We start from the raw sequence: 17,889 nt of genomic DNA, 5'->3' as shown, positions 1-17,889 counted from the left end.
GTGCTGCCCAGCACCACAGACTGTGACACAAACACACAATACACACAGATACCATGGTCATTCATCACAGTGTCACATTTTAGGAGGATCTTATAGTAAACACAATATTATCATTTCTATATTAGCAATTATCTTCAAAACAAATGTGTAATAGTAACGTTGCTCCACAGCAAAAAAAACGGAACAGGTCAGAGGCAAACCCGGTCTTCTCGGTTGAAAGACGAGGAAGTTACCGATCCAACAATCCCACTCCTCCACCCTTACTACTATACTACGTCCACTACTGCTGCTACTACTACTGCAACTACAATATTAGTAGGGGTGTAATGATTCACAAAATTCACGGTTCGCTTTGATACGACACAATGGGGTCGTGGTTCGGTATGTTTTCGATACAGCAAAAAAGGACAATGCCGGAGAAATTTCCTTGATTTAAAAATTTTAGATTTAAAAATTTCTAGTTAAAATTTTTATTTCAATTTATGACAAATTTTTTTTAACACCTTTTGTCTTTTTCGTCTCAGTTTTAGTTATCTGATATCTTTGTAGAAGACTTGCACTGTTCAGCAGTGAAAGATTTGTTTGGTTGTTTGCAATGCGCCTTGAACGTAAAGCTTCGTACCTAAACGGTTTGGTACAGTATGAATGCGTGTATGGTGTTGTTACACCCCTAATTACTACTACTACTACTACTACTACTACTCCTCCTGCTACCACCGCTGCCAGGGTATGCACCCTCCCCGACATTAAAATGCTGTCCTACTGTACCTGGTTCTGTGCTAGTTGCTGTAGGCCGCCACTATCACTGTGGAGTTTCTCCAGACTGCGGTAAATTGGCTCTCTCAGTGGCTTCAGTACAGTCTTACACAGAGCTGCTTCCACTATGGACTCTAGATGGACGCACACACACACACGCACGCACACACACGCACACACACACACACACACACACACACACACACACACACACACACACACACACACACACACACACACACACACACACACACACACACACACAGTTGGGTGCAAAGCAGAGCAAATTTCACTACAAGTTTTACAGACTGCTATCTCTGTAGCTATATGTACTCCAATCATTGACATATGACTCCAATTAATAAAGGGTACACACACACACACACACACACACACACACACACACACACACACACACACACACACACACACACACACACACACACACACACACACACACACACACACACATTCTTCCATTTTCTCCCCAATTGTACTTGTTCCCCCTCCTGTCCCGGTCGTTTCACCATGGGAGGATCACGCTATTCCCCCCAGTCCCCACTGAAGCAGGTCCCCCGGCCGAGCAGAGGAGGCACTAGTGCAGCGGCCAGGACTCATACCCCACCAGCTTCCCACCCGCAGACACGGCCAATTGTGTCTGTCTCAGAGCGTCTGACCAAGCCGGAAGTACCGCTGCCAGGAATTGAACCCCGGTCTCTGCGGTGGTAGATGAGTGCTTCTACCTCGACACTACCCAGACGCCCCCTGGTGGTAGGTGAGTGCTTCTACCTCGACACTACCCAGACGCCCCCTGGTGGTAGGTGAGTGCTTTTACCTCTACACTACCCAGACGCCCCCTGGTGGTAGGTGAGTGCTTTTACCTCTACACTACCCAGACGCCCCCTGGTGGTAGGTGAGTGCTTTTACCTCGACACTACCCAGACGCCCCCTGGTGGTAGGTGAGTGCTTCTACCTCGACACTACCCAGACGCCCCCTGGTGGTAGGTGAGTGCTTCTACCTCGACACTACCCAGACGCCCCCTGGTGGTAGGTGAGTGCTTTTACCTCGACACTACCCAGACGCCCCCTGGTGGTAGGTGAGTGCTTCTACCTCGACACTACCCAGACGCCCCCTGGTGGTAGGTGAGTGCTTCTACCTCGACACTACCCAGACGCCCCCTGGCCTGATGTATTATTGTCTTCTCCTGGTGGTACGTGTCTGTAAAGTGACCTAGTTTGTCTTGGGGATACTGATGCTGTGGCTCCAGCATGGTGTGCAGCTCTGTGCTCTGCAGTAGGTAGCTCTTCAGCTGGGTCATCATCTGTCTGATCTCGTGCAGCAGCTCCGTGGAGGAGGGGTGATGTGACATGGTCTCCAGCGTGAAGGCACGGTGCTCCTTTACCTACAGAAAACAAGCAAATAGTCACCATGTCGTCTCCCATCACCAGTAATTGGGTCAGTAAATAAAGAAAAAAGTTGAAGGGAAAAATCAACATGGCAGAAAAAGATGTTGGCGGGAATGGGAGTGGCCTATATGGATAGATGCGACTTAGCCCAAGGAATCCAGCAATTGTCTATGTTTTTTTTAGCAAAACTAAAAGCCGTTGTGCAGAACCGGATTTATTTGTAGCTGGGGAGAGATTAGAAGTTGTCTCTGAGTTTAAGTACATTTGGAGTGCTGATTGATAGCAATTTCTCTTTTAAAGCCCATATTAAAAAAGTCTGTAATCGAGTAAAGTTCAACCTTGCCCATTTTAGATATATCCGTAGTTGTATGTCAACAGAGGCTGCAATGATGTATATGCACTCAATGATCTTCTCTCAGATCACATATTGCTTGACAACCTGGTCTTAGGCAAGTAATACTGCTCTTAAACCATTACACTCCTTGTACAAACAAACCCTCAACGTTCTTGACAAAAAGCCCAAATATTATCATCATTGCAAAAATATTAACAAAATACAAGTTTTTAAATTGGGAAAACCTGATTAAATATACTGATTCCTGTCTTATGTACAAGATTTTGCATGAACTGGCTCCACCTGTACTAAGACAGTTTGTAAACACTGGATCAACCGTATATAAATCTACACAGAGTGCAGTGAGAGGGGACTGCATTTTACCGTTAAGAAAAAAAGTGCTTTTTGCCAATCTGCGTTTTCAATTAAAGCTGCTCGTGAGTGGAACTTAATTCCAAAACACATTAGAGATTTGAAAACCTACGCTTCATTTAAGCTTAACTTAAAGAAGTGCATAAGCAATAGTCAGCTCTGTCAACATTAAAGTACTTAATTATCATGCTGTCATCTCTGCTCTTCTCTGCCTGTCTGTGCTCATTGTGCTGTGTTTGTCATGTGGTCTGATAGTCTAGTTAGGCTAACATGTCTTGTCTGTTTGTTGCTTGTTGCAATGTTGTCTTCCTGCCATGTCTACTAACGTCTGTGCTATTTGTGTGTCTGTCTGTCATGTGATAGATTGCTATTTGTTTAGCTGGGCTGAATCCTTTTGTTACTTGTTGCTGATTGCTGTCTCGTTTAACTGCAATACTGTCCTCGTTTTATGTCAATTAACCTTTTTTATAATAGCTCTTATGCTATATTCCTAGACTGTTCTTTTTTTATACTGCATGTTTAGATGTTTCTCTTTATAGCTTTACCTTCTTCTTTTTTCTTTCTTTTTAGGGTGACCTCTTAAGACCAGTCCAGGGACAGCAGATGTAAAATAGCCTTCTGGCTAACTGGCACATTTACATTTGATGTTTATCAATGTGCATTGTCCCTGTTAAATAAACCTGAAATAAAAACAAAATAAATGAAGGAATTTTTATCTATAATCACTGAGTTAGGGCCTTTTAAAATTTTTGCTATAGCGCCCCTATATTACTTTTTTTTAATAGTAGTTGAGATTTTTGTGAAATAGACCCAACCCATGACAGTTCAATTATATGAAAATGTTGTGGATTATCAAAAAACTGCTATGGACATTTTGTGCAAGCAGTCCACACATGCTGTGTGTCGTGATTTGTTGAAGATTGGACAATTTGTAGCAGGAGTAGCGAAAAAACTGTTTTTGGACTAAGGCGCTGACAGGGTTCTGCGCAGCCTCGACTTGGAGCCTTGCCGCCGACTAGCAGCGACAGCGAGACTGTGCATACTCGAACGTAACTCGGCGCGTTGGCTGCAGTACACCTCCAAAACACTTGTGGTGCACTTATGTCCGTTACATAATGACGCTATCGTGTTGTTTACCAAGAACTTGCAATCGTGTCGGTGGGGGGACATTTTATTGTCCCTCCATTTCAAAACGCATTCTGGTGAGCCTGCAGAAGGCTTTGCTAGATGTAGTTCTTGTACTACTCACCAGGTTACCAAAGTAGCTGAGAGGGTCCCTGGCCAGCTCCACGAGGCGCTGTGTGAGGCGGCGGTCAGGGCTGATGAGGCCGGTGAGGACGGTGGACAGGCGATACCGAGCTCGGTCCAACATCACGGTGGTGGGGATTCGCTTCACCACTGCCTTGGGGTTACGTGCATCTGCAGAGCGACTGGAAAGAAACATTAAACCCTCTCAGCCATTTTGTCCTATTTTTGTGTAATAATGCTTTTATAACCTCAACCCTCTAATGCGCAATCAAGTGATGTACTTTTTATTTTTGTTCCCCCGGGACAACCTGGACTATCAGAATGTGTGTACTGCAGTGATGTCACATAAATGTATACGACCATAAAGACAAAAGAAAAAACAACGCGGAAATTGAATCTCACAGAAATGTATTCAAGTCACATAGAGAACAATAATAACAAAGGCGATTGAAAATTGTTCTCCCAGTCTTAGTGATCACGGGGGGGGGGGGGAAATAAACATTATAACTCACACACATCAAAAACTATTTACATTTTTCACAAAGAAGCCTGTTCATTTTTGCCCGGACCCAGGAGGGCTGGCCTAGAAGAGCCTCAGGGGCTTACTGAGTGACTCACTAACTCACTCACTCACTCACTGACGCATTGTTGAAACACGCATGCATGGGTGTTGGCCATAGGGATAAGAAGGTGCTAGAAAGCCGGGATTCGAGCAGTGGGTAGGATTACTGACTAGGGGTATATAGGTGGTGGTGGTGGTGTGTGTGTGTGTGTGTGTGTGTGTGTGTGTGTGTGTGTGTGTGGGGGGGGTGTAGGGGTGTTAAAGGTGCTAGAGAGCCAGGATTGGAGGGGTGCGTAGGATTACTGAGTAGGGGTATATATGGTGGTGTGTGTGTGTGTGTGTGTGTGTGTGGGGGGGGGGGGGTGCGTAGGATTAGTGCCTACAGGGATATGGGTGGTGTTGGTGGGGGAGGGGGCATATGAATAGGAAGGTGGTACAGTAAAGAGCTGGGAGTTGAGCGGTGGGTAGGGTTAATGACATGGGGGCATATAACTATTTGACCATTTCTGCACACACAAAATGATAAAATAAATTAAAAAATATCATTGCTTCAAAGTACTCATTTACTTAATTTCCTAGTAATACAAGATTTGTAGAGGTGACCTCATCATGATGTGAGGCATAAATAAAAAATTCCAACCAGTATGGAAGCAGTTTATGTTTTTTTCTGTTGTTTTTACGTTTTTTTGCTCATGACCCTGTTCACACTCAGCAGACAGCTCTACTTACCAGATGCGGCCGGTCTCCATTTTTTCGGCTGCATTCTATTGAATGTAGTACACTGAATGTCGGCAAGTACCTCATACAACCCCACATCAAAAATTCACATCTATCCGAACTATCCTGGCGCCCCGGTACCGTTCCCGAGCACACAAATTGACCCCAGTTTTCGTTGCGTACCGTTCCGTTCCGCGCCCGGGCGCGCAACGGGGAACTGTGACAGGATCCAGTTGAAAAGGTGGTCTGGGGAGCGCTTTGGCGTGCCCGGGCACGGAACAGTTGCAAGTGTGAAAACCGTTCCGAACCACATAGACAACACACGGGTGATGATAAACTCCAGCCCTAGTTGATGATGCAAGTGCACTCTGTTCCGTTTCCGAGCGCGTAAGAAATGCTGTAATGTGAAAGCTGACCAGCGGGGCGGGGGGGGGGGGGGGGGGGGGGGGGACCAATCGTTCCCAGTGAGAAAGCAGCCTTAAACAGCTTGGTTAAGCTTAGGGTTATGGTTTTGGTTACAGTAAAAAATGGAAGACGTCGGAAAGCGAACGGGGGCGGCATCTCTCGCGATGAGGAAGTTGAAAGATGAGGAAGTTAGATTGTTGTTACATTAAAGACCGCCAGAGGTCACAGCTACTTCCTGGTTACAGCTCCTGACCCTGCTGCACTTACTCACACAAGAGGTCAGGTCACATTCGTAAAACATCTGTCATTTTAACCCACTTGAAAATCAATCAATGCGGTCGTTTTCCTTGTGAAGACGGCCTGGAATTGAACCTGCAACCAGCCTCCCGACTGGTCCATCCTTCAGGAGGACGTACAGTACCTGTGATTTTGTTCCTGCTGTTCCTGGTTGGACTCTCCTTCTTCTTCCGTGCTACTGTTAGAGCAGGAGTCGGGGTCGGTTCCCACCACAGCGCCCCCCTGTGGTGAGTAAAGGGACACATCTGGCCGCCGTGCCGGTGAGGGAGGGGCCATTCTCATCCCGGGTGACCCTCCTCCGGGCGGGTTGGGGAAGGGCGGTGCATTAGACTGGGAAGGTGGTCTCCTCCTCGGCGGAGGAACTGGACGGGAGGGCTTCTTCACTAACGGCTGGCCATTTGAGCTGATTGATTGATTGGTTGATTGGTTGATTGATTAGAAATAATGTTTTAAATGTTAAAAAAAAGAAGAAAAAAAGAAAAGAAATAATGTTAAAATACATATAAAGCTGAAACCTATTGGGAAACAATACATCCATTAAAACCATTCTGACAAGGATAAAACACAATAAAGTCTGACTTAGTTCCATTGTGGTCCTCTACTGGCAGTCACAATGTGCAACACATACAAAGTTAGGTTTGTTTGGCAATACCTTATACCAAAAAGAATACCAGAGAAAACATTTAAAGAAGCTATAGGGTTACCTAAGTGGAGAGCCACTTATGCAAGGATGCCTTAAAACTGTTTAACCCAGTGGCTGTTTTTATGGTAGTGTTCCAGTAATGCAGCTGAATAGAGCAAAGTGACCTCGCCGAATGTGCTCAGCTTGAATCTGAAGGGAATTATATTTGTCCCGCTCCCTCTGGTGAGGTGAGAGTGATTATTTTAGAGTGATTTTTTTTAAATGAAATTAAATAGTTAGGGAAATACTATTTGGGAAGCTCACCTGGACTTCTGTATCTCCTCTTCTCCTTTATCTATTTTCAGCTGTCTTTCCTCCCTTGCTTCCTCTTTCTCACCCGCCTCCTCCTCTCCCTTCTTCACCTCCTCCTCCTCTCGGTGTTGGCTGCCTTGTGGAGCCACCTGCTCTGTCAAAGACAAATTCATTCCAGTTTTTTCCTCTGCTCTCTCTCCTCCTCCCCCTTGCTCGTTTGTCTTGGCAGGATTATGTCCCTTCTCTCTCTCCGTCGGCTGGCTACCCTTCCGGGAGGAAGTACGTCGCTGCAGAGGAGCGGGAGGTAGAGGGGGAGTGGAGCGGCTCTGCACGGGAACAGGAGGCCTCAGAGGAGGAGGCGACACAGACGATACAGGCTTCCTCTCTTCTTTCTCCCCTCCTCCCCCGACCCTTTCTCCCTCTTTTCTCTCTGTAGTGAGAGGAGATGAGGTGTCAGTGAGAGGAGAGGAGGTGTTAGCCGAGAAGAGCAGGCCCGACCCGCATGCTGAGCCCAGGCTGGGGGGCCGAGGGGGAGGTCTCTTGTATTTCTGGGACGTGCTCTTGCTGGGACCTTGGACTTCCTGCGGCTTGTCTTTGGGGCTCTCTCCGTTCTGCAGGGAGGAGCTGATGCTTGGAGATGTACTGATGTTCTCCAGCTTGGACACAGGGGATGGGTGCAGGTCTTTGTTGGTGTCCTCGCCCACGGCCACTGGGTCGATGTACCAGTACAGACCGGGCTGACCGGCCTGGTTCTCCGCCTGCTGCTTCAGCTCCGACGTCCAGAAACCTGCAACACATCCAGTCAGAGTTGAGACAGTTGTTTTGTAGTCATTTAACAGATTGCTAATTTTATTTACTTTCCACTTCATTTCATATCATTTTTTTTCTTGTTTTATTTATTTTCTGTCTCAGATCATTCACTTATGAAAATTATTATTCTTTGGTTTGTTCTGGCTTTTAGAGGCATGATTATGTACCTATAGCCTGTTACATGTACAAAATAGAAAAATTTATTAAAACATGAGGGGAGATATAATTAAGGTATAACTATTTCAGCATGGCAATTTTTCTGTAGATATACAGTACAAGGCAAGTGGTAGTGATAATAATAATAATAATGATAATAATAATAATAATAAAAATAATAATAATAATAATAATAATAATAATAATAATAATAATAATAATAAATATAGCCGCAAGCGGCAATACCAGGGGTTCGAAGGCTGAATCAGTTGCCCAGCCTGTCATTGGGTCAGATATTGGCCCAGTGGTATGGATGGTTAGAAAAAGAGGAAATGGGGTGTTGGTTGTATCGCCGGAATTTGGTAGATTGTATAATTTTTTGTTTCCGAGTAGTGGGTGAGTTTTCTAGCCTGTGCAAATTTTGGTTACTGTGGGCCTTAGGGTCTCTGACGTATACACGGTTTTAGGGAATACAAAAAATAAATAAAAATAAATAATAAACATAGCAAATACAATAGGGTTTCCAGCCCCTTCGGGGCTTGAATAATAATCATAATCATAATCATCATCCTAATAATAATAATGTAATACGATGCATACTTTGCTCATGCTGTATCTGATATATTCTGTGAATTCATATTTGCATATTATATTGTGATATTTTCTATTTATTTTCATACTGCATATATTTTCATCTTTCACTATTATTAGGGGTTCAAGCCCTGAAGGGGCTGAAACCCTATTGTTTTTCCTCCGGTTTATTCTTCTTCTTGTTCTTCTTCTTCTTCTTGTTCATCTGCCCCGACGCAAATTCCCGTGAGTTGGTAAATGGTAGAGACCTGATATTTGGCCCAATGACAGATATTGTTGGCTGGTAGGTGCTCAAGAAAGATTTTTCGAATCGGCCTGAAGGTGGCGCTATAATCCACGGTTTTACGTTAAAGGCCATAACTTCCACGCCGTTGGTCCGATTTTCAAACTTTTTTTTCCCAGATGTTCAGGTGAACCTGCTCTACAAGTTTGCCATACGGACCCTCAATGTCCGTCTGGAAAATTTTTGAGATATTTGGAAAAGTTTGGAAAACACATTTTTGACATCTTCTCCTAGACTGTTGAACCGATTTGCACCAGACTCGCCAGGAAGCATCTATGGAGCAAGCTCTACAATCGTGATTGGTGGATTTTTGAAAGCTACTTTAGTTTCGGAGATATTGATCGTTAAAGTTGTGAGAGGGCGTGGCCTCACAGCTAAATTGTCATAACTTCATGACCGATTAAGGAATCTTCACGAAACTTGCAGGAGGTCTTCGGAGACCATCCTAGACCATGTGTGTCAAATTTTGTGCAATTCGACCAAAAGGGGGCGCCATAAACGCCAGAAATGGGCGTGGCTTAACATAAAAAAGGCTGTAACTCCACACCTGTTTGTCCAATGATCGCGAAACTTGTCAGATATATCAAGGAGGATGTCCTAGTCAGAATCAGAAGCTTTGTCATCTGCGCAAGGCTTGAACCCCGCCCATCGCCGCTTGCGGCTATATTTATTATTGTTGTTGCTATTGTTGTTGTTGTTATTATTATTGTCTCATCATGTGCTATTGCTGTTATTTTCACACCCTGAATACATGATTTAATTCATATATTTTCATACATTCATATATTTGTACTAAATGTTGTTATGTTTAATAGCTCCCATTGGCTCTGTTCCTGTCTATATGCTGTATTTCCTGCTGCAATGACTCAATTTCCCCACAGCGATCATTAAAGTTAGATGTAATCTAATCTAAATGTAATGATACAATATGATCTATTCTAAATGTAATGATACAATATAATATAATCTAAATGTAATGATACAATATAATATAATCTAAATGTAATGATACAATATGATCTAATCTACCGTAAATGTAATGATACAATATAATATAACCTAAATGTAATGATACAATATGATCTAATCTAAATGTAATGATACAATATGATCTAATCTAAATGTAATGATACAATATGATCTAATCTAAATGTAATGATACAATATGATCTCATCTAAATGTAATGATACAATATGATCTAATCTAAATGTAATGATACAATATGATCTCATCTAAATGTAATGATACAATATGATCTAATCTAAATGTAATGATACAATATAATATAATCTAAATGTAATGATAGAATATGATCTAATCTAAATGTAATGATACAATATCATCTCATCTAAATGTAATGATACAATATCATCTAATCTAAATGTAATGATACAATATCATCCAATGTAAATGTAATGATACAATATCTAATCTAAATGTAATGATACAATATCTAATCTAAATGTAATGATACAATATCATCCAATGTAAATGTAATGATACAATATGATTGATTGCTTGATTGAATATGCAGATGTATGTACCTGCTCCCATGGCAGAGATGACCTGCAGATCCTCCTTCTTAGCTGCCATGGTGATGACCCTGGGTAACCTCAGTGGGACGGCAAGGATGTCCCTTATTAGTGGATTCAAAGATAAAACAGCAGCACAGTACAAGCAGTGAGTTCAACAATGTGACATCAAGTCTATACAAATCAGTGGTTCTCAAAGTGGGGTCTAGGGTCCTTGAGGGGGTTCTAGGTGGTCCCCAGAAAAAGGGGAATAATGTATTGTCACAATAATGTACTGTATGACAGTTGGTCATGGGTTTCATACACTTTCTGTAATAAAACATCTAAAAGCTAAAGTCTTCACAGATGGGGGACCGTGGGACAAAGCCTTATCAGATGAGGGTCTGCGGTCTAATTTGTGTCAGTTGAGGCATCCTTGATGTGAAAAAGTTTGAGAACCACTGATATAAATGGACACAATCTTAGGCTGTGTAGAGAAGGTATGTTGTCTTATTATTATGTCTATGACTATGTATTTTTGTGCTTCTAGAGGTTGGCTGTGCTTTTGACTATAGCCTAGACCAGAGGTTCTCAAATGTTTTTCAGCTAAGGACCCCTTACAAGATAGAAAATATACCGGGGACCCCCTCATTCTGATTTGTGACTTTGGGCTAAGCTTAATTGTTTCCACGGTAACGTGCTTGACTTTTAATTTGATAGGTTTGTTATTAGAATGTAATCCATGAACCATTTTAGATTTAAAGCATAAACTATTTTCGTTGAACTATGAAGATTTTGCACACACATTTTTTTTATTACATTACATTTGCATTACGTCATTTAGCAGACGCTTTTGTTTTGTCCAAAGCGACTTACAATATCACAATTTGTCAACAGTACAGAAAACCACTATGCAACACAATCAATGGCTACGGTTACATGGACAGTTTTAATCCTCTTTAACTCAGAATTCGATCCCAATCCTCTTCAAATTTATCTTGTAAACACCTAAAGCAGAATGAAAACGGCCAATTCGATGTGAAGTCAAATTCGATGTAAGGGGGTGGTGTAGTTCGTTTCTCAATGCGATTGAAGTATTTTTCTATACATGTGAACGCTCTTTCCTCTACGATCCTCTCTAACTCACTGCGGTCTTTCTGCGCATGCCCGTTCCAGCTTTCATTCCCCGTTGATGACGCGCGCGAGGATGACGACGTACATAAACCGCGACAAGATGGCGAAAAGCAAGAGATGTTTGTTGCTCGCCTGAAAAAAGTACCGGTAAATCTTAAAATGGATGTTGCCGTAGCATGATGTTGAACTCTTCTAAAGTTGTAATCAAATAAATAGTTTCTGCTCGGGTCCATCTCTTGCTTTTCGCCATCTTGTCATCTTGTCATCTTGTCACGGTTTATGTACGTCGTCATCAACGGGCGATGAAAGCCGGAACGGGCATGCGCAGAAAGACCGCAGTGAGTTAGAGAGGATTGAGATTGGATACTATTTTCTCTTGTAAACTCGCAGGAAATAACGATCAATGCGAATGATTTGATTCGAATGATTTCATTTCGAATTAAAAGGCCTCATGTAACCGTAGCCAGTGACAGCCAAGATATTTTGATAGACTAGCACAATGTAGGAAATAGTTTGAGAAGGAATAAGTAAGATGTAGCATTTTTTTATTTATTTTTTTACCTGAAAACTTTTCGCGGACCCCCTGGCAAAGTGCCACGGACCCCTGGGGGTCCGCGGACCCCCATTTGAGAACCACTGGCCTAGACTAGAGGAAGCTTTTCTAACCAAGATACTGAAATATCAACAGCTGGAGCAAACCGTTTCACAGCTGGGCTACACGTGCAAACTTGGCGTTTTTATATTTGACAGCCTGGATCACATAAGCTGTCATTGGTAGCTGTTCAATATGGAGGAGGCCTTGATACTGTGTGTTATGTTTACATTTGCCACTGTCATCCTGTGTGTTATCATCCTGTGTGTTATCTTCCTGTGTGTTATCATCCTGTGTGTTATCTTCCTGTGTGTTATCATCCTGTGTGTTATCATCCTGTGTGTTATCATCCTGTGTGTTATTATCCTGTGTGTTATCATCCTGTGTGTTATCTTCCTGTGTGTTATCCTGTTATCATCCTGTGTGTTATCATCCTGTGTGTTATCTTCCTGTGTGTTATCCTGTTATCATCCTGTGTGTTATCATCCTGTGTGTTATCATCCTGTGTGTTATCATCCTGTGTGTTATCTTCCTGTGTGTTATCATCCTGTGTGTTATCATCCTGTGTGTTATCATCCTGTGTGTTATCATCCTGTGTGTTATCATCCTGTGTGTTATCTTCCTGTGTGTTATCCTGTTATCATCCTGTGTGTTATCATCCTGTGTGTTATCATCCTGTGTGTTATCATCCTGTGTGTTATCATCCTGTGTGTTATAATCCTGTGTGTTATCATCCTGTGTGTTATCATCCTGTGTGTTATCATCCTGTGTGTTATCATCCTGTGTGTTATCCTGTTATCATCCTGTGTGTTATCATCCTGTGTGTTATCATCCTGTGTGTTATCATCCTGTGTGTTATCTTCCTGTGTGTTATCATCCTGTGTGTTATCATCCTGTGTGTTATTATCCTGTGTGTTATCATCCTGTGTGTTATCATCCTGTGTGTTATCATCCTGTGTGTTATCTTCCTGTGTGTTATCCTGTTATCATCCTGTGTGTTATCATCCTGTGTGTTATCATCCTGTGTGTTATCATCCTGTGTGTTATCATCCTGTGTGTTATAATCCTGTGTGTTATCATCCTGTGTGTTATCATCCTGTGTGTTATTATCCTGTGTGTTATCATCCTGTGTGTTATCATCCTGTGTGTTATCATCCTGTGTGTTATCATCCTGTGTGTTATAATCCTGTGTGTTATCATCCTGTGTGTTATCATCCTGTGTGTTATTATCCTGTGTGTTATCATCCTGTGTGTTATCATCCTGTGTGTTATCATCCTGTGTGTTATCATCCTGTGTGTTATCATCCTGTGTGTTATCATCCTGTGTGTTATTATCCTGTGTGTTATCATCCTGTGTGTTATCATCCTGTGTGTTATCATCCTGTGTGTTATCATCCTGTGTGTTATCTTCCTGTGTGTTATCATCCTGTGTGTTATCATCCTGTGTGTTATCATCCTGTGTGTTATCATCCTGTGTGTTATCATCCTGTGTGTTATCATCCTGTGTGTTATCATCCTGTGTGTTATCTTCCTGTGTGTTATCATCCTGTGTGTTATCATCCTGTGTGTTATCTTCCTGTGTGTTATCATCCTGTGTGTTATCATCCTGTGTGTTATCATCCTCTGTGTTATCATCCTGTGTGTTATCATCCTGTGTGTTATCATCCTGTGTGTTATCATCCTGTGTGTTATCTTCCTGTGTTATCATCCTGTGTGTTATCATCCTCTGTGTTATCATCCTGTGTGTTATCATCCTGTGTGTTATCATCCTGTGTGTTATCATCCTGTGTGTTATCATCCTGTGTGTTATCTTCCTGTGTGTTATCATCCTGTGTGTTATCATCCTGTGTGTTATCATCCTGTGTGTTATCATCCTGTGTGTTATCATCCTGTGTGTTATCATCCTGTGTGTTATTATCCTGTGTGTTATCATCCTGTGTGTTATCATCCTGTGTGTTATCATCCTGTGTGTTATCATCCTGTGTGTTATCATCCTGTGTGTCATCATCCTGTGTGTTATCATCCTGTGTGTTATCATCCTGTGTGTTATCATCCTGTGTGTTATCATCCTGTGTGTTATCATCCTGTGTGTTATCATCCTGTGTGTTATCATCCTGTGTGTTATCATCCTGTGTGTTATCTTCCTGTGTGTTATCATCCTGTGTGTTATCTTCCTGTGTGTTATCATCCTGTGTGTTATCTTCCTGTGTGTTATCATCCTCTGTGTTATCATCCTGTGTGTTATCATCCTGTGTGTTATCATCCTGTGTGTTATCATCCTGTGTGTTATCATCCTGTGTGTTATCATCCTGTGTGTACGCAACAATGTGGCTGTCAATTAGGCACTTAACTGACTGACTCCATTTCTGACTGCATTAATGGTGTTTATGTCATTTGTATGCTTATGTATGTTGCCATAAATAAATCATTCAAATGTGTCTTTCTGTGCATGTGCATATACATATCTATGTGAATGCAGTGTTTTCCCTATAGGAGGGAGTTGTAGCAGCGGTGGTGAAGCTGTCTAGTAGGAGATCCAGTCAATACATTTGTATTTAGCAATAGGGATGTAATGGTATGAAATTTCACATTATGGTACAGTATACCCAAATATTATGGTGTTTCACAATATGTTCAATTGTACCTCCGGGGGGCTACCCAAAGGGGGTCTTCCGACACACGCCCCGATAGTCTTCCCCTGGAGACCCTAACCCTAACCCTTCCCCTGGAGCCCCCAGTGCTTGTTTAACGGTGCGCCCGTGCGGGTGTATCATATTTGCACACAAGGCTACAGAGCGCGTAACGTAACATCCCGTGCACACAAGCAGACAGAGCGCTGATATATTAGGCCATCGGAATGAGATCCTGTTGAAATAGTCCAATGGTTCATTTTTCAATGTCGGGGCAAAATAACACCATTTACTGCTTTCTCTTTTGAGGGGGGTATTTTAAGCACCATTTAATATTGCCCGGTCCCACGTGTTTTACTCACAGGTGTGTGAATTGACCTGGATAGGAAGCATCCGTAATAGCCTATTTCAATATCCACTCAATTTAGGCAAGACTTAACTTAAGCAAGACTTTAATTAGGGCCCCGGCACTGGAACATCTAAATGGATTGGAAGTTGGAAACCCTCATTAGTGTTCTGCTTGCACCTGTGTTACTTCCTGCCTTTTAGACACAAAATGGGGGTGAATTGGGTGGGAAGTGAAATAGGTAAATAATGTTAGTTTCTAAAGATCAAACTTAACACAAGTAAAAGTACTAGTCCAGGAAATTACTCAAGTAGAGTAAAAAAGTAACCTATTTAAAAGTACTCAAAGTGCCCGAGTAAAAATACATTTGCGTTACTTTTTAAATGTTTTATATGTTAATTATTTACCCAAATACATTTCACACATCGAGCACATGTTACCAGTGTTACCTACTGTAAGCTGTCCCTATCTTTGTCTGTCTTGTCTTTCATACTGAACAGCTCGTTCAGATGTGGCCGGGGATGCCTCCTTTGCCAGACGAGCTGCTAGCAGTAACAACGTCACAATCAGATACAGCCATTTTGCCAGGGCTTTCAGCAGTGTCAAATGAAACAGAGATTTCTGAACTAAACTGACAATGGGGATCATTATTTAATCGTCTACACCCGTCTAATTCAATTGGCCAGTCTTGAGCACGAGCCACCCTAAATGCAGGAAGTCAACCTGTTAGCGAGCAGTCCCAATACTACTGTGCTGTTTTCATAGTGCGGTGTGCAGAGCAAACATTTGAATTTACTCATTTACTCGGTGTAAATTTAAAAGTACTCAAGTAGAATATCTATTATTAAAATTACTCAAGTAAGAGTAAAAGTATAGCATTATAAAAAGTACAAATTCTTAAAAAAAACTACTAGTACTTTCCACCTCTGGCAGTGGCGGCCATATTTCAGCAGTGATGGTACGCCACTGCTGAGTGCATATTATGGGAAATGTGTGCAATACATGTGCTTTTTTATTGTATGATGACAGTGCACCTTTATGTGTGTGTGTGTGTGTGTGTGTGTGTGTGTGTGTGTGTGTTTTGTTTTGTTTTGTGAGCGTGTGTGTATGTGTCCAGTAGTACCTGCTGACACAGTAGAAGGACAGCAGTTTGAAGATGTCATTGAAAAGCAGAGAGGAGCCTTCTAAGTGGAGAACTGGCACAGAAAAGATTGAACACATGTGAGCATCAGCAACAGGAAACCATGTTCATATCAGCTAACTTGACCATATAGTAATCCATGCTAGTCAGTGTAATACCTACATGTTTTGTGTTGTTTGACCAGCAGGTTGTGGACGAGTGGCGCCCCTTGTCTGTCAGGCAAGCGTACTGACAGCATCAGACCCCGGTCCTCTGTGCTCTGAACCAGGAACGCCTGGAAATGTCACCAGCAGTGATTGCAATATTGAGGTCAGAATGAAAAACTTGCAAAATATCAGGTTTGAAATATGCTACACCATGTAACGCGGCACACAAATCTAAATCTTTTTTCTTTCTTTTTTTGCCCTTTGCACATGCATTTTTGGAAGGCCTATTAGAGCAATTTCACATAGATTAAAACTAATTTCTCAACCATGGGCTGAGAAAAACAGCACATGCTCTAAGACCCACATGATCAAACAATATCCTTCAATTTGACCATTTCAATGCCATAAAATCCCTCTAAAAATGTCATACAAATGTCATACAGTGTTTCCCCCTGAATGTTGTTCTTCTCAGTGCAGAAAAGCCTCTAAAACAGCATGTTAGACTGTGGGACAGTAAAACTCTCCATTGAGACACGTGCTATACTACTACTGCTATCAGTGATGCAAAAAACAAAACTGGTGATCATCATAAGCCAACCACCAATAGAAACATAATATTTTCAGAAAGGTGTTACTCTATATTTAATTCCATAAAGGACCCATAACTACACATTTGTACTATGAATTTCAAGATTCAAGATTTCAAGAAGGTTTGTGTGCGTGCGTGCGTGCGTGCGGGCGTACGTGCGTGCGTGCGTGCATGTCTCACCCCAGCCGTCTCTCTCTCCATTATGCTAGTAGCCTTGTCTTGGCTGAGACCTTTGGGCTGCCACACTGAAGCGCTCCCAACCAGCCGATCTGCAGGGCTCAGGACTGGAGGGGCTGGAGGAGGAGGAGGAGGACAGGAGGAAACAGCGGGGGGTAAAGGGGGAGGAAGAGAGGGAGTGAAGTCAGAGGAGAGCTGAGGAGAAGCAGGGAGCAGAGGGGAGGGTGTTGGCAGAGTGGAGAGTGTGGGGAGCAGAGGGGAGGACATTGGGGGCAGAGGGGAGGTCGATGGGGATAGAGGGGAGGTCGTTGGGGATAGAGGGGAGGTCGTTGGGGGCAGAGGGGAGGTCATTGGGGATAGAGGGGAGGTCATTTGGGGCAGAGGGGAGGTCGATGGGGGTAGAGGGGAGGTCGTTGGGGGTAGAGGGGAGGTCGTTGGGGGTAGAGGGGAGGTCGTTGGGGGTAGAGAGGAGGTCATTGGGGATAGAGGGGGGGTCGTTGGGGGCAGAGGGGAGGTGGTCGTTGTGGGTAGAGGGGAGGTCGTTGGGGGTATAGGGGAGGGGGCTGGGGGTAGAGGGGAGGTCGATGGGGGTAGAGGGGCCGTTGTTGGGGGTAGAGGGGAGGGTGTTGGGGGCAGAGGGGAGGTCATTGGGGATATAGGGGAGGTCATTGGGGGCAGAGGGGAGGTCGATGGGAGTATAGGGGAAGTCGTTGGGGATATAGGGGAGGGGGCTGGGGGTAGAGGGGAGGT

At 43.1% G+C, this 17,889-nt stretch overlaps 1 protein-coding gene across 1 annotated transcript in view; it reads right to left on the bottom strand.

Annotated features, from left to right (window-relative positions):
- Positions 1-17,445, bottom strand: part of rin3 (Ras and Rab interactor 3) — a 23,775-nt gene extending 6,330 nt beyond the window's left edge. The window contains exons 1-10 of the mRNA XM_083634090.1: positions 17,143-17,445; positions 16,390-16,501; positions 16,210-16,282; positions 10,418-10,509; positions 7,045-7,819; positions 6,223-6,501; positions 4,119-4,299; positions 1,988-2,159; positions 769-890; positions 1-20 (exon numbers count right to left, since the gene is read on the bottom strand). The exon at positions 1-20 is cut by the window's left edge and continues 167 nt beyond it. Coding sequence (XP_083490216.1) covers positions 1-20; positions 769-890; positions 1,988-2,159; positions 4,119-4,299; positions 6,223-6,501; positions 7,045-7,819; positions 10,418-10,509; positions 16,210-16,282; positions 16,390-16,501; positions 17,143-17,406 — 2,090 coding nt within the window. The 5' untranslated portion in view covers positions 17,407-17,445. The remainder of the gene's footprint in view (positions 21-768; positions 891-1,987; positions 2,160-4,118; positions 4,300-6,222; positions 6,502-7,044; positions 7,820-10,417; positions 10,510-16,209; positions 16,283-16,389; positions 16,502-17,142) is intronic.
- Between the last annotated feature and the right edge of the window lie 444 nt (positions 17,446-17,889).

The sequence above is a fragment of the Poromitra crassiceps genome (assembly GCF_964638095.1).
Source record: "Poromitra crassiceps genome assembly, chromosome: 3".
NCBI classification, from domain to species: domain Eukaryota; kingdom Metazoa; phylum Chordata; class Actinopteri; order Beryciformes; family Melamphaidae; genus Poromitra; species Poromitra crassiceps.
This window is presented reverse-complemented; position numbering and strand designations above follow the sequence as displayed.